This window comes from Lepidochelys kempii, chromosome 17, assembly GCF_965140285.1.
Source record: "Lepidochelys kempii isolate rLepKem1 chromosome 17, rLepKem1.hap1, whole genome shotgun sequence".
In the NCBI taxonomy this organism is placed as follows: Eukaryota; Metazoa; Chordata; order Testudines; family Cheloniidae; genus Lepidochelys; species Lepidochelys kempii.
Genome location: NC_136396.1, coordinates 23373856 through 23393702, shown reverse-complemented (window position 1 = coordinate 23393702; position 19847 = coordinate 23373856). Strand labels below are relative to the sequence as shown.

Below are 19847 nucleotides of genomic sequence, written 5' to 3'. Positions count from 1 at the left end.
TGCCTTCGTGTGTATAGACCTTAAATATGGGTGGGATCTTGACTCCCGTTGTGAATTCTGTCATGTGGCATGTCTGCTTGGTGTAAGCTGGTATAAAACATGGACTCTGAGTTTCAGAAAATAAAACTTTATTGGGGGCAAATAAACAGAAAACAAAGCTAAAGTGCAAATAAACAAGTTAGAAACATTGAAGCAGTACTGTTAAGAGGGTGACCTATATTTATAAAAGCTGAGTAAAATAATAAACATACACATTTACATATTGTGACGGGGCAAGGCCAGATGGCTATAGAAAAGTAGTGGGAGATAGATATATTAGCTCCAGGCTAAACAAATCTCTGGTACCAGGATAAGTTAAATGGCAGCTGCTCCAGGTCAATTAAGACACCTGCAGCTAATTAAGAACTTTCCAGAAGGCAGGGAGAACGCTAGGTTGATTGGGACACCTGAAGCCAATCAGGGGATGGCTGAAACTAGTTAAAAGCTTCCCAGTCAGTCAGGTGGGTGTGCATGTCAGGAGCTGTGGGAGGAAGTTGTGCTGTTGGAGAGACTGAGCAGTACACACCATATCAGGCACAAGGAAGGAGGCCCTGAGGTAAGGGTGAAGTGGAGCTTGAGGAAGTGGGGGCTGCTGTGGGGCTGCTGTAGCCCAGAAAATTGTATGTGTCATGTTTCTAAAAGGTCAGCTACCATAGCTGATACTATTAGGGTCCCTGGGCTGGAGCCGGGAGTAGAGGGTGGGCCCAGGCTCCCCCCTTTGCCCCCTCCCCCCTGATTAATCACTGAGACTAGGAGACAACAGAGACTGTGCAAGGGAGGATAGCTTCTCCTCACCTCCCTTGCTGGCTTATGATGAAAATGGCTCAGTAGACTGTGACCCTTGTCTCTAGAGAGAGAAGGGTTACATGGAGGGTCACAGAGAGCCTCTGAGGCTAGCAAAATCCGCCAGGAAATGCGGGACCCACGGAGACAAGGACAGAGCTTTGTCACATTATTAAAAACATTTTACAATGTTTCATTCGTGGTAAACACACGTACTGCATGGTTCTTGTTGGCTGATCCTACAGTTGTCACAGGTCAGTGTTGGTATAGTCATGATTCTCCTAGTTCCGGCTTGGATGGCGTGCTGGGAGTATGGATTCACTCTGTGCTGCCACCTGTTATGTTTGGGGCTATATGGAGCAATGCCATGGAGTTGCCATGGATTGGAAAGGCTGCTGTGGAGGGGGTCTTTGGACAGACTGTTGCTTGGGAGGTTTAGATACTGAGTGTCCCTGGGGTATGAGAATAGGGACTGTGCAGGTTGGTTTGAGCTGATATCTCTTGCTCCTGAGGATGACAAAGGCCCAGAGAACACAGCTGCTACTGGCATCCCAAGGCTTCACTGGCTCATATACCACTATCCTGTTTATTGCTCTGTTGCCAGCCGAATTCATTGCAGAGTGGCATGGGGATGTCTCCTATCCCGGGGAAGAAACAAGGCTACCATCCCTAGAAATCTTCCAGAGAGGATTGCATAGTCTCTCCATGAAAGTTTCACTGAGGTTGTTCAAGTGGATAAAAGGGACATCCCTGTTCAAACAAAGTACTGAGCATGAGGAGAACTGTGGCCCCCTGCTAGCCCAGTCAGCCAAAGTGAACACCACCTCTACCTTTCTTCTACCACTAACCGAGCACAGGACCCTGATCTGTGTGGCCTGTGGAATTTGGCCTGCTGCACTAATCCATTTGAATTTATTACCTAACATGCAGTAGTTGATTAAAGTGGCAATTCGATGATTCTATGTACTAGATATTAATTCCAAAGCATTAACTTGAATTGGATTCCCAGTGCTGGTTTTAAAAGTAAAGTGAGGAATCCAAAGTCTCTCTTTGCTTTCTAAACATGTGGATGGGGTGGGCACCACTTTAAAATGGGGAAGAAGGGCAGGGAAAGGGAGGTGAGGTTTTGGACAATGAATAGGGAAACAAACATGCCTGTGAGGAATAGATTTACATTTTTTATTAAAGCTAATGTTAAAATTATATAATACACAGGTTGAGAAAAGAGTGTCTGTACATCTGGGTATAGTGCTTAGATTATCCACAAATACAAAGTTTGTTTTTAGAAGTCATAAGATACATATCATACATAATCAGCAATAACCCAGATTTAGGTGAATACATTTAAGAATACAGTTTAGATATTAGCATCCAAGTATTTGGAGACATCACTCATGAAAAGTTGTACAGAGATGTGGTTGTGGGAAGCAAAATTTATCAATGAGTGAAGATTGTCCCTCAGTAACTGAGAATTAGGTTGGTTGTCCATTTAGAAAATACAATATATCAAGGAAGTATTTCAGTTACTTTCCTTACTGTGCTTCTCAGCGGAACTCTAGCACATCCCTCTGGTATTGCCGATGTCCAGTGATGTGTTTTATGTTAGATGTCCCTCGACCATCCGATGGTGTCCGACACCATGAGTTGCCGCATCAGCCGAGCATAGCGCTGACCGATTCCTCATTCTCTCAACACTCACTGATTACTGGGATTCCATGCGCCCAAGGATCTGACGATCAGCATGTGTGTCTGAACCTGGTAATCCCTAGCTCTCAAGATGTCAGCCAGAGGGGCGTATTTCTCCACTTTTTGAGCTCGGGTATCATGGAAGGCCGGGGTCCTGTTCTCAAAGGGCACTGTGACATCCACTATGATGATCTTCTTCCAGTCCTCGTTGGTGATGATGATGTCCGGTTGCAGTTGGCTGTCGGTTCCGGGGTTGGCGGCATTCACAGCAACCTTCCCTACGGGTGACGGGATGGCTCTGACCAGGCGATCGTGGATGGCGTTATGTCGCAGCTGCCAGGCTCTGGAATGGGGCTTGCAGTACACGGGACATGGGGTAGTGTCTCGTTGGCATAGCCGCGCTTCTTGCATTGCTTGTCCCGATTCCCATGGCGGATGGCTCCGTTCAGTGGAATGCAGTTGTGTAAGGCCCAGTGGATGAACCTCCAGTCGGCAAATAGGGTGAAGGAATTGGAATTGGCTGCTGGCGTCCCACTAGCACATCACCTCAAATGCCTTGCCCTGATCCAACTTCCGCTTCAGGTTTTCCACATACTGGCAGCAGATGGCATCCTTCAGGGTCCTCTCCAGCATGGTTCTGGCTCTCAAAGTGATGATTGTGTGGTCCGTGTTCTTCACCTGTGGCATTCCTGGCATTCCTCGCACCATGTCTAGCGGCAGCCAATACGCTTTTCCAGTTTCCATGTACCATTGTGGGCATGAGTCCAGAGCGAAGCCTTCCCCCTCTCTTCCAAATTCGCCTTCCAGGGAGCCGCTCAGATAGGTGGCTGGAGTTGGAGGGGGTCCTGGTGATTCGCCTCTTGGTGACATCCTGCATGGCACTTTCTGCAATGTTCCTCACCATGGCGTCCAGGCATGTCAGAAGGCAGAAGACATGAGTGATCACTTCAGCGTTGCATAGAGCACCCATTTGAGGGACCTTGGCACCGCCCTGCCTGTGCGAGATGTACACCAATTCATTGCTGGCTCTCTGGGGAAGAAACATCCACTTCTTCACTAGCTGCCTGATGGTGTTGTCTGCCTTGTTCAGAGGTACCTTCGGCATGGCTGATCCCCTCAGGACAAATGAGATATGGGGGATCAGGAAGGTGTTCAAGGCGTTGATCTTCTGCCATGGTGCCAGTAGGGAGGAGTCGATCCTGGCCACGTCTTGTAGGATCTCCACGATGGTATCCTCAGGTATCTTCAGGACACAGACACCTGTGGGTGTGCCGAGATGTTGGTATGCTTGCCTGTCCTTGAGGAAGATCATGGGTTCACCCTGGATTTGAAATGGCGTCACCTGGACCGAGTCCCTTCTACTGCCATCGGTATGCAGGGTTGCGCACGTCATACACTCAGCTAAGTTCCCTTCCCCTTCCTCAACTGACTCCTCTGTTCTTGCCTGGTGGGATTGGCTTGATTTTGGCAGAGTTTTGAACAGCTCCTTGCTTGCAGTCTGGTTTGCATCCGCCTTTGTGCCCCCTACCGCCTCCTCCTCACTGGGCATTGAAGGTGTTTCTGCGCCCAGTTGTAACAATGCATCCATAATCACATTCAGGGTGCTGGTAGGGTCCCTGCCAAGTATGGCATGCCATTCATTGTAGAAGCAGCAGGTCTGCAGAGTGGCCCCAGATTTGTTGTTGCCCTTCCATGCTTTCTGATATCTCTGCTGAAGTTTCTTGGCTTTCACCTGGCACTGCTGCTTGTTCCTTTTGTGCCAAGTATGGCATCCCCTGTGCAATGTGCATATAGATGTCTAGATTCCTTTCGCTGTTCCTTAACTGGCTTACACAGCCTCTTCTCCCCACAGGCCAAGGAGATCCAGGACTTGTAGGCAAGAGCATGTCTCAGTATAGCTCTGTCTGTGCCGAGCTGGCATGGTGAGATGCTTACAAATGTGGGTTAGTAGGTGTGCTTTCCAAGGCAGGCAACCAGAAAAAGGCATTTCAAAACATGCGGAGGTTTTTAAAGGGGAAAGGTGGGGATCTGGTATCTGTGGTCCCTGGGCAGTGGAGTGCAAAATTGTGACTATAGTGACCACTCTTGTGGGGACAGGAGCATTGTGGGACAGCTAGTGGAGCACTGTTAGGATCAACACAGGTGGTACAGTGTCTACACTAGCACTTTGTCAACGGAAGTAGGTGGACTTTGGCTCTGCATTGTCTGAGGAGGTAGTGATATTGCATCAAGGAAACAGGGTGCTTACATTGGGGGAGACAAATGTGGATCCGATTGCGAAAGAAATTGATGTAAGTTGCTCCAACTTTGTAGGATAGATCAGGCTGTAGACTGGGATTTCCAAATGAGCCTAAAAGTTAGGATGCCCAATTTTCAATGGGTTTGGGGCCTTGCTCCGTTAGGGCTGGTCTACACTACATTGGCATATCTATGTCTCTCAGGGGTGTTACGAACCCTGAGCAACGTAGTTAAGCCAACCTAACCTCTGGTGAAGACAGCGTTAGGTCAATGGGATAATTCTTCTGTTTCCACCTAGCTACTGCCTCTTGGGCAAGAGGAGTCCCTTCGCCAATGGGAGAACCCTGCCACTGCCTTAGCGAGTGGTTACACTGAAGCACCTGGGCCATCCCTTGAGGGCAACTGCTCCCTAGTTGCTCATAGGAAACAATGGCTGTGTCAGCAGAATCGTCCTTGTCCTTCTACCATGTATGCTGTTATGTGGAGGATGTGGTATATTCACATTTTGCAGTAACTTGTGAAAATACCCATCTGACAAACTGAGATCCATGATACCTTAAATTTCATGATACCATGATTTCTTGACACCTTAAATAACTGCTTCTTGGAGCAGCTAGGCCTGGAACCCACAAGAGGACAGGCAATTCTTGATTTAATCCTAAGTGCAGCATAGGATCTGGTCCAAAAGGTGAATATAGCTGGACCGCTTGGTAATAGTGACCATAATATAATTAAATTTAACATCCCAGTGGTGGGGAAAACCCCACAGCAGCCCAACACTGTGGCATTTAATTTCAGAAAGGGGAACTACACAGAAATGAGGTGGTTAGTTACACAGAAATTAAAAGGTACAGTGCAAAAAGTGAAATCCCTGAAAGCTGCATGGAAACTTTTTAAAGACACAATAATAGAATCTCAACTTAAATGTATACCCCCAAATTTAAAAAAACATAGTAAAAGAATCAAAGTGCCACCATGGCTAAACAATAAAGTGAAAGAAGCAGTGAGAGGTAAAACGGCATCCTTTAAAAAGTGGAAGTTAAATCCTAGTGAGGAAAACAGAAAGGATCATAAACACTGGCAAATGAAGTGTAAACATATAATTAGAAAGGCCAAAAAAGAATTTGAAGAACAGCTAGCCAAAGACTCCAAAAGTAATAGCAAAATTGTTGGAATTTCTAAACATTACAGATAACAATTTCTTTACTCAAAAAGTGTTGCAGCCAACATAACGGAATTCTTTATTAGACCTTGTCATAACAAATAAAGAGGATCTGATCACAGAACTTAAAATTAATGGTAGCTTAGGTACAAGTGATCATGACTTGATCACATTTATAATGTGCAAACAGAATAAAGTCCAGACCAATAATTATAGATACTTGGTGCTTGAATAGGGCTGGTTTCACAAAGCTGAAAATAATTATGGGCTAACTCAGCTGGGAGGAAGAATTTAATCAGAAATCTGTGAATGATAACTGGGAACCATTTAAGAACACCTTCCTAGATTCTCACAAAGCCACAATTCTGCAACTTAGGAAGAAGGCTGTGCTGGTTATAAAACCCAATCTGGTTTAGAGGGGAAAATTTTTATATATATATATATATATATATATATATATACACACACACACGCACGCACACACACCAATGGAAGAAAGGGAATGTTGATAGTAATGAATATAAATCAGAAGTTGGGAAGTGTAGAAAATTAATAAGGGAAGCAGAGGAAGAAATCAATCTATGAGCAGCAGAGTTAAAAAGAGTTTTTTAAATATCTTAGGAACAAAAAGCATCCTGACAATGGTATTGGTCCATTACTAGATGAAAATGGTAGGATTGTCAATAATAATGCAGAAGAGTCTTAAATGTTCAATAAATATTTCTGTTTTGTATTTGGAGAAAAAGCAGATGATATAGTCGCATCATATGATGCTGATAACGCCCTCCATTCCACTAGTATCTCTGGGGGTGTTACACAGAAGCTGCCAAAGTTAGATATTTTTAAATCAGTAGGTCCAGATAATTGGCAAACATTAAATGGATTAAAAACTGGCTAACTGACAAGTCCCAAAATATAATTGTAAACGGTGAACCATCAGCCAGCAGCATGTTTCCAGGGGGGTCCTGCAGGGATCGGTTCTTGACCCCACACTATTTAACATTTTAATCAATGACCTGGAAAAAAACAAACTGATAAAGTTTGCTGATGACTCATTTATAAAGTTTGCTGATGACACACTGATAAAGTTTGCCAATAACACAAAAACTGGGGGCACTGTAAATGATGAAGAGGACAGGTCACTGATACAGAGTGTTCTGGAAAGCTTGATAACCTGGGCACAAGCAAACAATATGCATTTTAATATGGTTAAATATAAATGTATACATCTAGGAACAAAGAAAGTAGGCCACTTACATGATGGGGGGCTCTATTCTGGGAAACAGTGACTCTGAAGAAGATTTGGGGATTGTGGTAGTTAGCTGAACATGAGCTTAAAGAGGGATGCTGTGGCTAAAAGAGCTAATGTGACACTGGGATGCATAGATGGGAATCCCGAGTAGGAGTAGAGAGGTTATTTTACATCTGTATTTGGCACTGGTGCGATGACTGCTGGAATACTCTATCCCCTTCTGGTGCCCACAATTCAAGAAGGATGTTGATAAATTCGAGAGGTTCAGAGAAGAGCTACAAGAAGATTAAAAAAAGAAATGGAGTACTTGTGGCACCTTAGAGACTAACCAATTTATTTGAGCATGAGCTTTCGTGAGCTACAGCTCACTTCATCGGATGCATACTGTGGAAAGCGTAGAAGACCTTTTTATACACACAAAGCATGAAAAAATACCTCCCCCCACCCCACTGTCCTGCTGGTAACAGCTTATCTAAAGTGATCACTCTCCTTACAATGTGTATGATAATCAAGTTGGGCCATTTCCAGCACAAATCCAGGTTTTCTCCCCCCCCACACACAAAACCACTCTCCTGCTGGTAATAGGGTTGGGGGGGGGGAGAAAACCTGGATTTGTGCTGGAAATGGCCCAACTTGATTATCATACACATTGTAAAGAGAGTGATCACTTTAGATAAGCTATTACCAGCAGGAGAGTGGGGTGTGGGGAGGTATTTTTTTTCATGCTTTGTGTGTATAAAAAGGTCTTCTACACTTTCCACAGTATGCATCCGATGAAGTGAGCTGTAGCTCACGAAAGCTCATGCTCAAATAAATTGGTTAGTCTCTAAGGTGCCACAAGTACTCCTTTCCTTTTTGCAAATATAGACTAACATGGCTGTTACTCTGAAACCTGTCAAGAAGATTAAAGGATTTGACAACATGCCTTCTATCAATAAACTCAAAATGCTCAATCTCTTTAGTTTAACAAAGGAAGGTTAAGGGTTGACTTGATTACAATCTATAAGTATCTACATGGGGAATACATATTTAATAACGGGTTCTTCAATCTAGAAGAGAAACATAATCCAATGGCTGGTAGTTGAAGCTAAACAAATTCAGACTGGATATAAGATATAAATTTTTGACAGTGAAGGTAATTAACCACTGAAACAATTTACCAAGTGTTCTGGTGGATTCTCCATCACCAACTGTTTTAAAATTAGGATTAGAAGTTTTTCTCAAAGGTCTGCTCTAGGAATCATTTTGGGTAAGGTCTCTGGCCCATGTCATACAGAAAGTCAGATTAGATGATCACAATGGACCCTTCTGGCCTTGGAACCTATTAATCTTTTGTCCTAACACCCATTGGAAACCTTCTCTTTACATATCATCATTCTGGGAACCTCATAACATTAGAGGAATGAGTCCAAGAAATCCTAATGTTTGGTTATATGATCCAGTTCTACACTCCACCTCCCTCCCTCATCGATTCTCAGGGACCCTTCTCACAAGAGGTTACTCATCCAAGAGGTCAATACTCTCCTCACTCTTGAAACTATAGAAGAGGTTTATGCATGTTACAGACAGAAAGGTTTCTATTAAAAATATTTCCTCAAGAAGGAAAGAGGTTGGAGACTGTCACAGGGCGGGACTCACCCCTGCAGCACCTCCTGCTGGTCTCTCAGGGAATTAGCTCTTCCAGCCTCTGGAGTGCCCTCTGCAGGCCAGTGTCTCACTGCCACTGGCCCCTGTGTCCCTCCCAGAGCCTGATGCCCCTTTCCCTGGGGTGCTGCCCCCTGGCAGTACCCCCACAGTCTCTGGTCTCCCCTCCCCAGGGAACCCCCACCCACTATCCCCACCTCGCCTCAGTCTTTGGCTACTGCCAGTCACCATTGAGCCCCCGCACACTGGGGCAGACGGCAGTGTATAAGCCAATCATCACAGGCAAGGGAGGTTTGGACCTGCTGCCTCTGCCTACCCATGGGCTGCCCCCTGCAACCCCAGTACCCTTTTTGGCTTTCCACTAGGCCTACAGCCTGGGGGGTTTCTGGGTCGGAGCTCCCCAGGTCCTCTGGCCTACCCTTAGGTACCCAGGTATGCTCCCCAGCAGCCAGGCCCTTCTCCCTCTAAAGGCAGAGAGAGAGTCCATCTGCTCCCGGCCCACTGCCCTCTTATAAGGGCCAGCTGAGCTCTGATTGGGGCATGGCCACAGCTGAGCCTGCTTCCCCCAATCAGCCTGGGAACTGCTTGCTCCCAGCCACAGCCTTCTCTTGGGCTGTTTTAAGCCCTTTAAGGTGAAAGCAGGTGACCACCCTGCTACAGAGACCCATTCCAGACCTCTGGCTACTCAATGAACTCGATTACAATCTATACCTTCATTCAATGCATAAGGTTTGGATGGTGACTGTAGCAGTGATCATTCCAACTCTAGATCCAGAAGACTGGTTTGTGCCTCCCGTCCTTCAAAATGCCTACTTTCATGGTGCTAGCGATCTTGCACACAGAAAGTACCTCAGGTTTGTGGTAGGTTGAAACCACAACCAGTACAGGCCTATCCCCAGTGCCAAGACTTTTCATAAAGTTGTTATCTGTAGTGGTAACTTGCCTGAGAAGGATGGGGATATCAGTACACCCATATTTGGATCACAGGCTCATCAAGGAGAGGTCTCATCAGGGAGAGCAGTACAGCGGTGCATAGACAATCCAGGAAGTTTTTGGAAAGCGTAGGGGACAATTTCCTGGTGCAAGTGCTAGAGGAGCCAACTAGGGGGGGAGCTTTTCTTGATCTGCTGCTCACAAACCGGGAAGAATTAGTAGGGGAAGCAAAAGTGGATGGGAATCTGGGAGGCAGTGACCATGAGTTGGTTGAGTTCAGGATCCTGACACAGGGAAGAAAGGTAAGCAGCAGGATACGGATCCTGGACTTCAGGAAAGCAGACTTCGAATTCCTCAGGGAACGGATGGGTAGGATCCCCTGGGGGACTAACATGAAGGGGAAAGGAGTCCAGGAGAGCTGGCTGTATTTCAAGGAATCCCTGTTGAGGTTACAGGGACAGACCATCCCGATGTGTCGAAAGAATACTAAGTATGGCAGGCGACCAGCTTGGCTTAACGGTGAAATCCTAGCAGATCTTAAGCATAAAAAAGAAGCTTACAAGAAGTGGAAGGTTGGACATATGACCAGGGAAGAGTATAAAAATATTGCTCGGGCATGTAGGAAAGAAATTAGGAGGGCCAAATCGCACCTGGAGCTGCAGCTAGCGAGAGATGTTAAGAGTAACAAGAAGGGTTTCTTCAGGTATGTTGGCAACAAGAAGAAAGCCAAGGAAAGTGTGGGCCCCTTAATGAATGAGGGAGGCAACCTAGTGACAGAGGATGTGGAAAAAGCTAATGTACTCTATGCTTTTTTTGCCTCTGTCTTCACGAACAAGGTCAGCTCCCAGACTGCTGTGCTGGGCATCACAACATGGGGAATAGATGGCCAGCCCTCTGTGGAGAAAGAGGTGGTTAGGGACTATTTAGAAAAACTGGACGTGCACAAGTCCATGGGGCCGGATGAGTTGTATCGGAGAGTGCTAAAGGAACTGGCGGCTGTGATTGCAGAGCCATTGGCCATTATCTTTGAAAACTCGTGGCGAACGGGGGAAGTCCCGGATGACTGGAAAAAGGCTAATGTAGTGCCAATCTTTAAAAAAGGGAAGAAGGAGGATCCTGGGAACTACAGGCCAGTCAGCCTCACTTCAGTCCCCGGAAAAATCATGGAGCAGGGCTCAAAGAATCAATCCTGAAGCACTTACATGAGAGGAAAGTGATCAGGAACAGTCAGCATGGATTCACCAAGGGAAGGTCATGCCTGACTAATCTAATCGCCTTCTATGATGAGATTACTGGTTCTGTGGATGAAGGGAAAGCAGTGGATGTATTGTATCTTGACTTTAGCAAAGCTTTTGACACGGTCTCCCACAGTATTCTTGTCAGCAAGTTAAGGAAGTATGGGCTGGATGAATGCACTATAAGGTGGGTAGAAAGTTGGCTAGATTGTCGGGCTCAACGGGTAGTGATCAATGGCTCCATGTCTAGTTGGCAGCCGGTGTCAAGTGGAGTGCCCCAGGGGTCGGTCCTGGGGCCGGTTTTGTTCAATATCTTCATAAATGATCTGGAGGATGGTGTGGATTGCACTCTCAGCAAATTTGTGGATGATACTAAACTGGGAGGAGTGGTAGATACGCTGGAGGGCAGAGTTAGGATACAGAGGGACCTAGACAAATTGGAGGATTGGGCCAAAAGAAATCTGATGAGGTTCAATAAGGATAAGTGCAGGGTCCTGCACTTAGGACGGAAGAACCCAATGTACCGCTACAGACTAGGGACTGAATGACTAGGCAGCAGTTCTGCGGAAAAGGACCTAGAGGTGACAGTGGATGAGAAGCTGGATATGAGCCGGCAGTGTGCCCTTGTTGCCAAGAAGGCCAATGGCATTTTGGGATGTATAAGTAGGGGCATAGCGAGCAGATCGAGGGACATGATCGTCCCCCTCTATTCGACATTGGTGAGGCCTCATCTGGAGTACTGTGTCCAGTTTTGGGCCCCACACTAAAAGAAGGATGTGGATAAATTGGAGAGAGTCCAGCGAAGGGCAACAAGAATGATTAGGGGTCTGGAACACATGAGTTATGAGGAGAGGCTGAGGGAACTGGGATTGTTTAGTCTGCAGAAGAATCATAGAATCATAGAATATCAGGGTTGGAAGGGACCCCAGAAGGTCATCTAGTCCAATCCCCTGCTCAAAGCAGGACCAATTCCCAGTTAAATCATCCCAGCCAGGGCTTTGTCAAGCCTGACCTTAAAAACCTCTAAGGAAGGAGATTCTACCACCTCCCTAGGTAACGCATAACCAAGCAGAGGCCTTTGCTGAAAGAAGCATCCATTCTAGATGCCCCAAGTGGTAGCTTTACAAATGTCTGCAATGGGGACATTTTATAAAGAAGCACCTAAAGCTGCCAGAACTCTCATGGAATGTTCCCTATTATTTGGTCATTATAATTTGACTGCCTTGTAGCACAAATTGATGTACTACAAAGCTCATTTCATCAGCCTCTCTGTTGACCTGGGGTTTCCCTTCATCTTTTCAGCACAGAAAACAAACAGTCTTGGAGAAGACCAAAAGGGTCTGGTCCTTTGAAGATAAAATGCAAAGGGCCTTTTCATAGAATCATAGAATATCAGGGTTGGAAGGGACCCCAGAAGGTCATCTAGTCCAACCCCCTGCTCGAAGCAGGACCAATTCCCAGTTAAATCATCCCAGCCAGGGCTTTGTCAAGCCTGACCTTAAAAACCTCTAAGGAAGGAGATTCTACCACCTCCCTAGGTAACGCATTCCAGTGTTTCACCACCCTTTTAGTGAAAAAGTTTTTCCTAATATCCAATCTAAACCTCCCCCACTGCAACTTGAGACCATTACTCCTCGTTCTGTCATCTGCTACCATTGAGAACAGTCTAGAGCCATCCTCTTTGGAACCCCCTTTCAGGTAGTTGAAAGCAGCTATCAAATCCCCCCTCATTCTTCTCTTCTGCAGGCTAAACAATCCCAGCTCCCTCAGCCTCTCCTCATAAGTCATGTGTTCTAGACCCCTAATCATTTTTGTTGCCCTTCGCTGGACTCTCTCCAATTTATCCACATCCTTCTTGTAGTGTGGGGCCCAAAACTGGACACAGTACTCCAGATGAGGCCTCACCAATGTCGAATAGAGGGGAACGATCACGTCCCTCGATCTGCTCGCTATGCCCCTACTTATACATCCCAAAATGCCATTGGCCTTCTTGGCAACAAGGGCACACTGCTGACTCATATCCAGCTTCTCGTCCACTGTCACCCCTAGGTCCTTTTCCACAGAACTGCTGCCTAGCCATTCGGTCCCTAGTCTGTAGCGGTGCATTGGGTTCTTCCGTCCTAAGTGCAGGACCCTGCACTTATCCTTATTGAACCTCATCAGATTTCTTTTGGCCCAATCCTCCAATTTGTCTAGGTCCTTCTGTATCCTATCCCTCCCCTCCAGCGTATCTACCACTCCTCCCAGTTTAGTATCATCCGCAAATTTGCTGAGAGTGCAATCCACACCATCCTCCAGATCATTTATGAAGATATTGAACAAAACCGGCCCCAGGACCGACCCCTGGGGCACTCCACTTGACACCGGCTGCCAACTAGACATGGAGCCATTGATCACTACCCGTTGAGCCCGACAATCTAGCCAGCTTTCTACCCACCTTATAGTGCATTCATCCAGCCCATACTTCCTTAACTTGCTGACAAGAATACTGTGGGAGACCGTGTCAAAAGCTTTGCTAAAGTCAAGCAGTGTCTGATACATGGCACATTCAAAGGTGTCTGATACATGGCACAGCTGACAGGCACAGACTCACTTTTTATTATTCAGTTTCAGGCTCACTAGAAATTCTCTATTGAACAGTGCAATCAGGATATGATCATGATCAGCATTAGCGTCTGCGAGGGCGTCTCCACAACCAATCCGCTACAGCCAAAATAGTCCTGCTTGAAACAGGACTATGTTAATGCAAACAAGGTACATTTTAGTTCATGACAGCAGGGTCTACATGGGGCAGTTACAGTACAAATTTTTAGTGTGCACTGCAATTCATACCCCCAGAGTCCACACTGTGGCACTGTGTAGACAAGCCCTTATATGCCATTTGCAATTACATCAATTCCGTGAGTCCCTCTAGCACTTTGTGGTGACATCCCTGGTGCTCTTCTGGAGACAGAGAAATGCCAAATGGCCTTCCCTGCCATTTATATCTGCCTAAAGAAGTCCAGATGTTTGTCAAAGAGCTGCTTTCTGATCACGTTTTACCTGCCAGAAGCCATCTGTGGTGTCTGAACAGAACAGCTCCCTTGTGAGGCTGGGCAGGATCCCTCCAGTGGCTAAGAAAGTACAATGGGAGTGTTTTAGAGCTTCACTGAGGTGTATGGGGTGAATACCAGAGTTTGTGTAGTATTTTAATAGCTACTGGACTGGTGTCCAGTCTGTCAATCATTTCACTTTTTTTAGACTCCCCTCTCCAGAAAGTTGTCAAGCTAGTATTTAAGTTCTTTCTTCACTGTGTGGTGCATGTAGCAGTTTCAGCTTAGGACTGATTTCCAAGTGATATTCTCCAGGAAAATCCAAGACCTTTACAAAAATCCCCATATTGATTATTTGCTGGAACTGTCTGCTACCTTGCAGATCATTACATCATCCATCACTTGTAATAGCTGCAGCTTATCACTTGATTCTGACCAAAGCAGAAGCACTTAACAGTGTTTCAGTTATTTCCTGGTCTGGTTTGTGAAGCTGGACTGTGTGTGGATACTTCACTGTCCTGGGACGACACTAATGGGACACTGCAGAATGTTAGCCTTGCAGCTGCTTCAGCGTTTGTCCACGAGGCTGCAGAATGCTTGCTTCACAGACAGCCTCATGCACTGGCATTGCAGACGGGCGTGGAATGTTGCTCAAGGCCTTTGCCAAAGTGACTCAGGGCCTCTGGTCAGCCACAAAGTAGAATTAGACAAGTAAAAACTTTTTAACTCCACATTGCGAACTGCATTTAAATATTACACATGAGAAACAATCTGCAGTGCTTAACAACAGGTTTTATTGGTCCTGCAAAACCCAGGAACAGTGCTACATATTTTTGAGCACTACCTACTGGCACCTTATCTATTACCTATTTATGTACATATATGCAGAGACAGAACAGTCCTTCTGCATCGCAACTGTTTGGGATTAATCTTCCCAAATCTAGCACCTTCTTTTTTCAAGCTAAATTTATTTGCTTATTTTCTGCCTGTATTTCTAATCTGTCTGGTCCCATTTCCAAAGCAATGAAGTATTTGTAGACACTGAATTTGATGTGATAGGTTTCACAACCTTTTGTATTAACTTTCCACAAATATTCAGACAAGCAACTGTTTCCTTTCATTCTTAATAAATTTGGGGCAAGGAGAATGTTGTAAAGACTCGTACAGATGTGCATTTGTTCTGGACATACTTGTGTATCTATTGTGAGAGCGCCTTGTGGGATGGTCTGAGTTGGATATTAGGAAACACTGTTTCACTAGGAAGGTGGTGAAGCACTGGAATGGGTTACCTAGGGAGGTGGTGGAATCTCCATTCTTAGAGGTTTTTAAGGCCTGGCTTGACAAAGCCCTGGCTGGCATGATTTAGTTGGTATTGGTCCTGCTTTGAGCAGGGGGTTGGACTAGAAGACCTCCTGAGGTCTCTTCCAACTCTAATCTTCTATGATTTGCGAGTCACTCAGTGAGGGGGGAGAAACGATCCCATGTGATTTATGTGCCTAGTCACACAGCAGAAATAGTGAATATTTGAAGCGATAGTCCTGGCAAATAGTCTGTGAGCAGACCATAGGCTGAAACATGTCTATGTAAACCATGCAGTGCCTGGATAATTCAGAGAGAAAGGCACTTGTCGGGCCCTATCACTACCTCAGCAGAGCACGCAAGCCTGGAGTTCATGCTCAAACTCTGCCTCTGCTGGGGCTTGACTTCATTGTCAACTCAGAAACAATTACACAACTTTCCATGTAGCTTCCCCCAGTACATTCTTGACACACAACACACCCGCTTGCACCCGCACCCAAAGAACTTGTGTACTCCTTGTACTGCAGTCAAGTTTACTCTGCTGTACAGCCCAGGGCATGGAGGGTGTGGTCGGGGCTCTCTGGGTATACAATAATTGTTATTGTCAATCACTAATAATCCAAAAATGGCTGAATATATTTTATTCAAATTAAAACAAACTCAGCCTCCCTAAAACACCAACAACCGAAACCCCTTTGATGCTGGCGCAAAGCCTGGAAAGTGTCACATCCATGGTAAGTGGTTTCAAAAAGTTCTGAGTGAACCAGGTACTTATAAGAGCACTTTTTGTTTTATCCTTAGTTGTAGCTTGGACTATTCATTACCTGGGAAGACTAGACTGACTATGCATGTGGGGACAGGAAGGTTCCCCCAGGACATGCTGGCAGGAACCTGGGGGCATTTGTTGTTCTCCGTATTATCTCTGGATCAAGACCCGTTGGAGCTGGGCCTTGGGGGCTGGAATACCTGTGACTTATGTTTTCTTTTTTGAATGCAGGATCCAAGGAGGAGATCCAAGATGTGTACGAACATTCTGTTTAATGAAAGATGAACTCATCTGCATACTACAGAGAGCCAGAGTGGACAAAACATTCAGGAAATGAACAAGAACTGGAATCAGTGACTTATTTCCTGTATCTCTGAGCAGGTAGCGTAGTAACAGTCCTAGTCTGCCCCACACTGAGAAACAAAATGTGCTGGTAACCTCCATGATGCCCCCTCCTGCCTGCTCCCCGCCCACATTACCATATTGTGGTCACACAAAACCACCACTGCTCTCTCCTTTTAAGGCACAGACAGCACACACTGATCAGAAGGCACTCTGGGGGCATGGACTTATTCATTCCAACCCTGTGTCCAATGTTCGTTATCTGGAGAGCCTGCTGGGTAGACATAAACTGGTATTTTGGCATGGTCACAAACCTGTGGGAGTTTGGAGGCTTTTGGAAATGTTTTGGAAATGGGCAGACCTGTGAGACTAAAAGCTGAAGAGATGACATTATATAACCAAATAGCTCCTGCCTTTTTCATTTCCTCACTTAGGTCAAAGTCAGGCCAGCCTACTTCACTAACCCTGAATACTCTTATTTAAGCTTAAACTTAAGCACAGGATACTCTCTTCCATTTCTACACTGCAGGAGCTCTCTTAGGTCCTGACCCTGCAAGATGCTTCCACTGACTGCAATGGGAATTGAGGGTCCCTGCCACTTGGCAATTAACTATCCTTCAGCTGAGGCCAGGGTGGGCACAACTTGTAATTTTGCCTATCCTAGGATCTATCTGGAGGAGCAGTGAGGACATTCCAGATTCTGCTAGCATTTCCAGGAAAGAACTGGGGCTGAGAATCTTCTCAGAATCCATTACGTTACATGGAAGTGTTATTGGATTCCTCTTTCATCACTTCAGTCCTAGCTTAATTATCAAAGTAGTTATAAGGCCAGCCCTATAACTGTGCTCAGTAGCTCACTTACAGTGCATGTTTCAAAGCCTCTCTAAGCATCTTTCTGGAAAGCATGGGAATCATGGAGAAATGAGAGACTGTCCTCTTAATCCATTAGCCAGCAGGAGTCCTCCTCCTGCCTTCCTCATCATGATCATTGCCATCATCATCACCTGGCATAGTGAGACGCACACTGGAGTCCCTGGGAAAGCACCTGGGACAGTAAATGCTCAGGAGAGCCCCAGCTAACATTTCTGGAATCTTAAGATGTTTTCAGTGACCTGCAAATGAATTCTTCAAAATCAGCTGTGTCCTGTTCTAGCTTCTTTCTGGTGGAGGCAGATGGCTGGAAAAAACAAGGAGGGTTTTTTCTTGTTGCTTGCATTTACCTTAGAAATCCAGGAATTCATGGATTCACAAGTATTAAGGCCAGAAGGAAGCATTATGATCATCTAATCTGGGTTCCTGTATAACACAAGCCAGAGAATGTCACTCAGTGAGTCCTGCATCAAACCCATGATTTCTTATTGGAACATAAGAACACAGAACATAGGACTGGAAAGGACCTTCCGGGTCTTTGACTCCTGTCCCCAGCTATCGCAGCCAACCCTGTCAGATAATCCCATTCATACATGTATCAATCTACATTTTAAAACCAGTGACGTTGTTTGGCCCCACTACTCCTCTTGAAAGGCTGTTCCAGAATCACACTGCTCTAGAACTGAGCTAGAGCAGATTTGTTAGAAAGATATGCATATTAAATTTGACCTCAGTTCAGTATGCAACTGTGGTCAAAAAAGCAAACAAGATGCATACAGAATGGCACTGAGAATAATACAGAAGCTATTATAATGCCATTATATAACTCAGTTGGTGCAGCTTCCCCTGGACATGGTGCAGCTCTGATCAGCCCTCTCAGAAAGGATTTTGTGGAAGTGGAGGGTTTCAGAGGGCAAGGGTGATGAGAATGAACAGAGACTGGAAAAACTCTCATGTGAAAAGAGATTGGAAAGATTGGGATTGTTACCTTAGAGAGGAGACAGATCAGACTAATGAATGGTCTGGAGAAGGGAAATCGGGATCTTCTGCTCTCCCTGTCTTACAGCACAAGAACAAGGGGCCATATGATGAAATTAAAAGGTGTGATATTCAAAATTGATCAAACAAAATACTTTTTCACACAATGCATAATTAATCGGTGGAACTCGCTGCTACAAAAAGTCATTTAAGGATTTAGCAAGATTCAGAATGGGGTTGGACAGTTATATGGACATGAGAAATACCCAGAGTTCTCATGCTAATGAGAATGCGGGAAGGGATATTAGTCCCCCCACCCGTGCTTCAGGGCTGAAGCCAGTTTCTAACTACAGTAGAACCTCAGAGATACGAACACCTTGGGAATGGAGGTTGTTCATAACTCTGAAATGTTTGTAACTCTGAACAAAACATTATGGTTGTTATTTCAAAATACGGCTTTGAAACTTTACTACGCAGAACAAAAATGCTGCTTTCCCTTTTTTTTAGTAGTTTACGTTTAACACAGTATTGTGTTAAACGTATTATTTTATCTCTGCTGCTGCCTGATTGTGTACTTCTGCTTCCAAATGAGGTGTGTGGATCGCTGGTCAGTTCGTAAACTCTGATGTTCTACTGTAGGAGAGACCAGGCCGAGACCTGATGTGGGGGCAGATTTTCCCACAGCTGCTACCGTGAGGTGTGTGCACCCAGGGGTGGCAGGTTTGTATAATTTTTGGTGGTGCCCAGAATGGGTCCAAGTTCCACCCCCCGACACACCTGCCTAAGGCTCTGGGAGGGAGTTTGGGTGCGGGAGGGGGTGCGGGGTGCAGGCTCTGGGAGGGAGTTTGGGTGTGGCATGCGGGCTCTGGTCTGGGACAGGGGGTTGGGGTGCAGGAGGAGGGACGGGGGGCGGGCTCTGGGAGGGAGTTTGGGTGTGGCATGCGGGCTCTGGTCTGGGACAGGGGGTTGGGGTGCAGGAGGAGGGACGGGGGGCGGGCTCTGGGAGGGAGTTTGGGTGTGGGATGTGGGCTCTGGGCTGGGGCGGGGGGTTGGGGTGCAGGAGAGGGTGAGGGGGCAGTGCTTATCTCGGGCGGCTCCCGAAAGCAACCCGCACCCCTCTGGCAGTGGCACCTAGGTGGGGGTCTGGGGGTCTCCACGCGCCACCTGCCTGCAGGCACCACCCCCGCATCTCCCATTGGCCACAGTTCCTGGTCAATGGGAGCTGCGGATTCAGCGCTCGGGGCGGGGGCAGTGCAGGGAGATACCCCCCACCCCTAGGGCCACAGGGACATGCCGGCTGCTTCTGGGAGTGGCATGGAGCGAGGGTGAGCAGGAAGTCGCCTCAGCCCCGCTGCGCTGCCAGTGGTGGCAGCGGTGGCCGGGGGCCCCCAGCCCTTTTAAATCACCCGGGGGCAGCAGGCGGGGCTGGGAGACGCTCCGGGGGAGGCATGCAGGGCAGCAGGCACGGCCAGGGGAGAGACCCGGCCCCGAACATTGGTGGAACTGGGCCCCTGGGCCCTGAGTATTCCTGGAGCACGGGCACCACAGGCCCATATAACTTGCCACCCCTGTTTACATCTTCCTTTGA

General features: G+C 46.4%; 1 protein-coding gene across 1 annotated transcript in view; it reads left to right on the top strand.

The window, feature by feature from the left end:
• The window catches only part of RNF43 (ring finger protein 43), a 126919-nt gene extending 107878 nt beyond the window's left edge, over positions 1 to 19041 (top strand). The window contains exon 9 of the mRNA XM_073315639.1: positions 16301 to 19041. Coding sequence (XP_073171740.1) covers positions 16301 to 16344 — 44 coding nt within the window. The 3' untranslated portion in view covers positions 16345 to 19041. The remainder of the gene's footprint in view (positions 1 to 16300) is intronic.
• Positions 19042 to 19847: the final 806 nt, after the last annotated feature.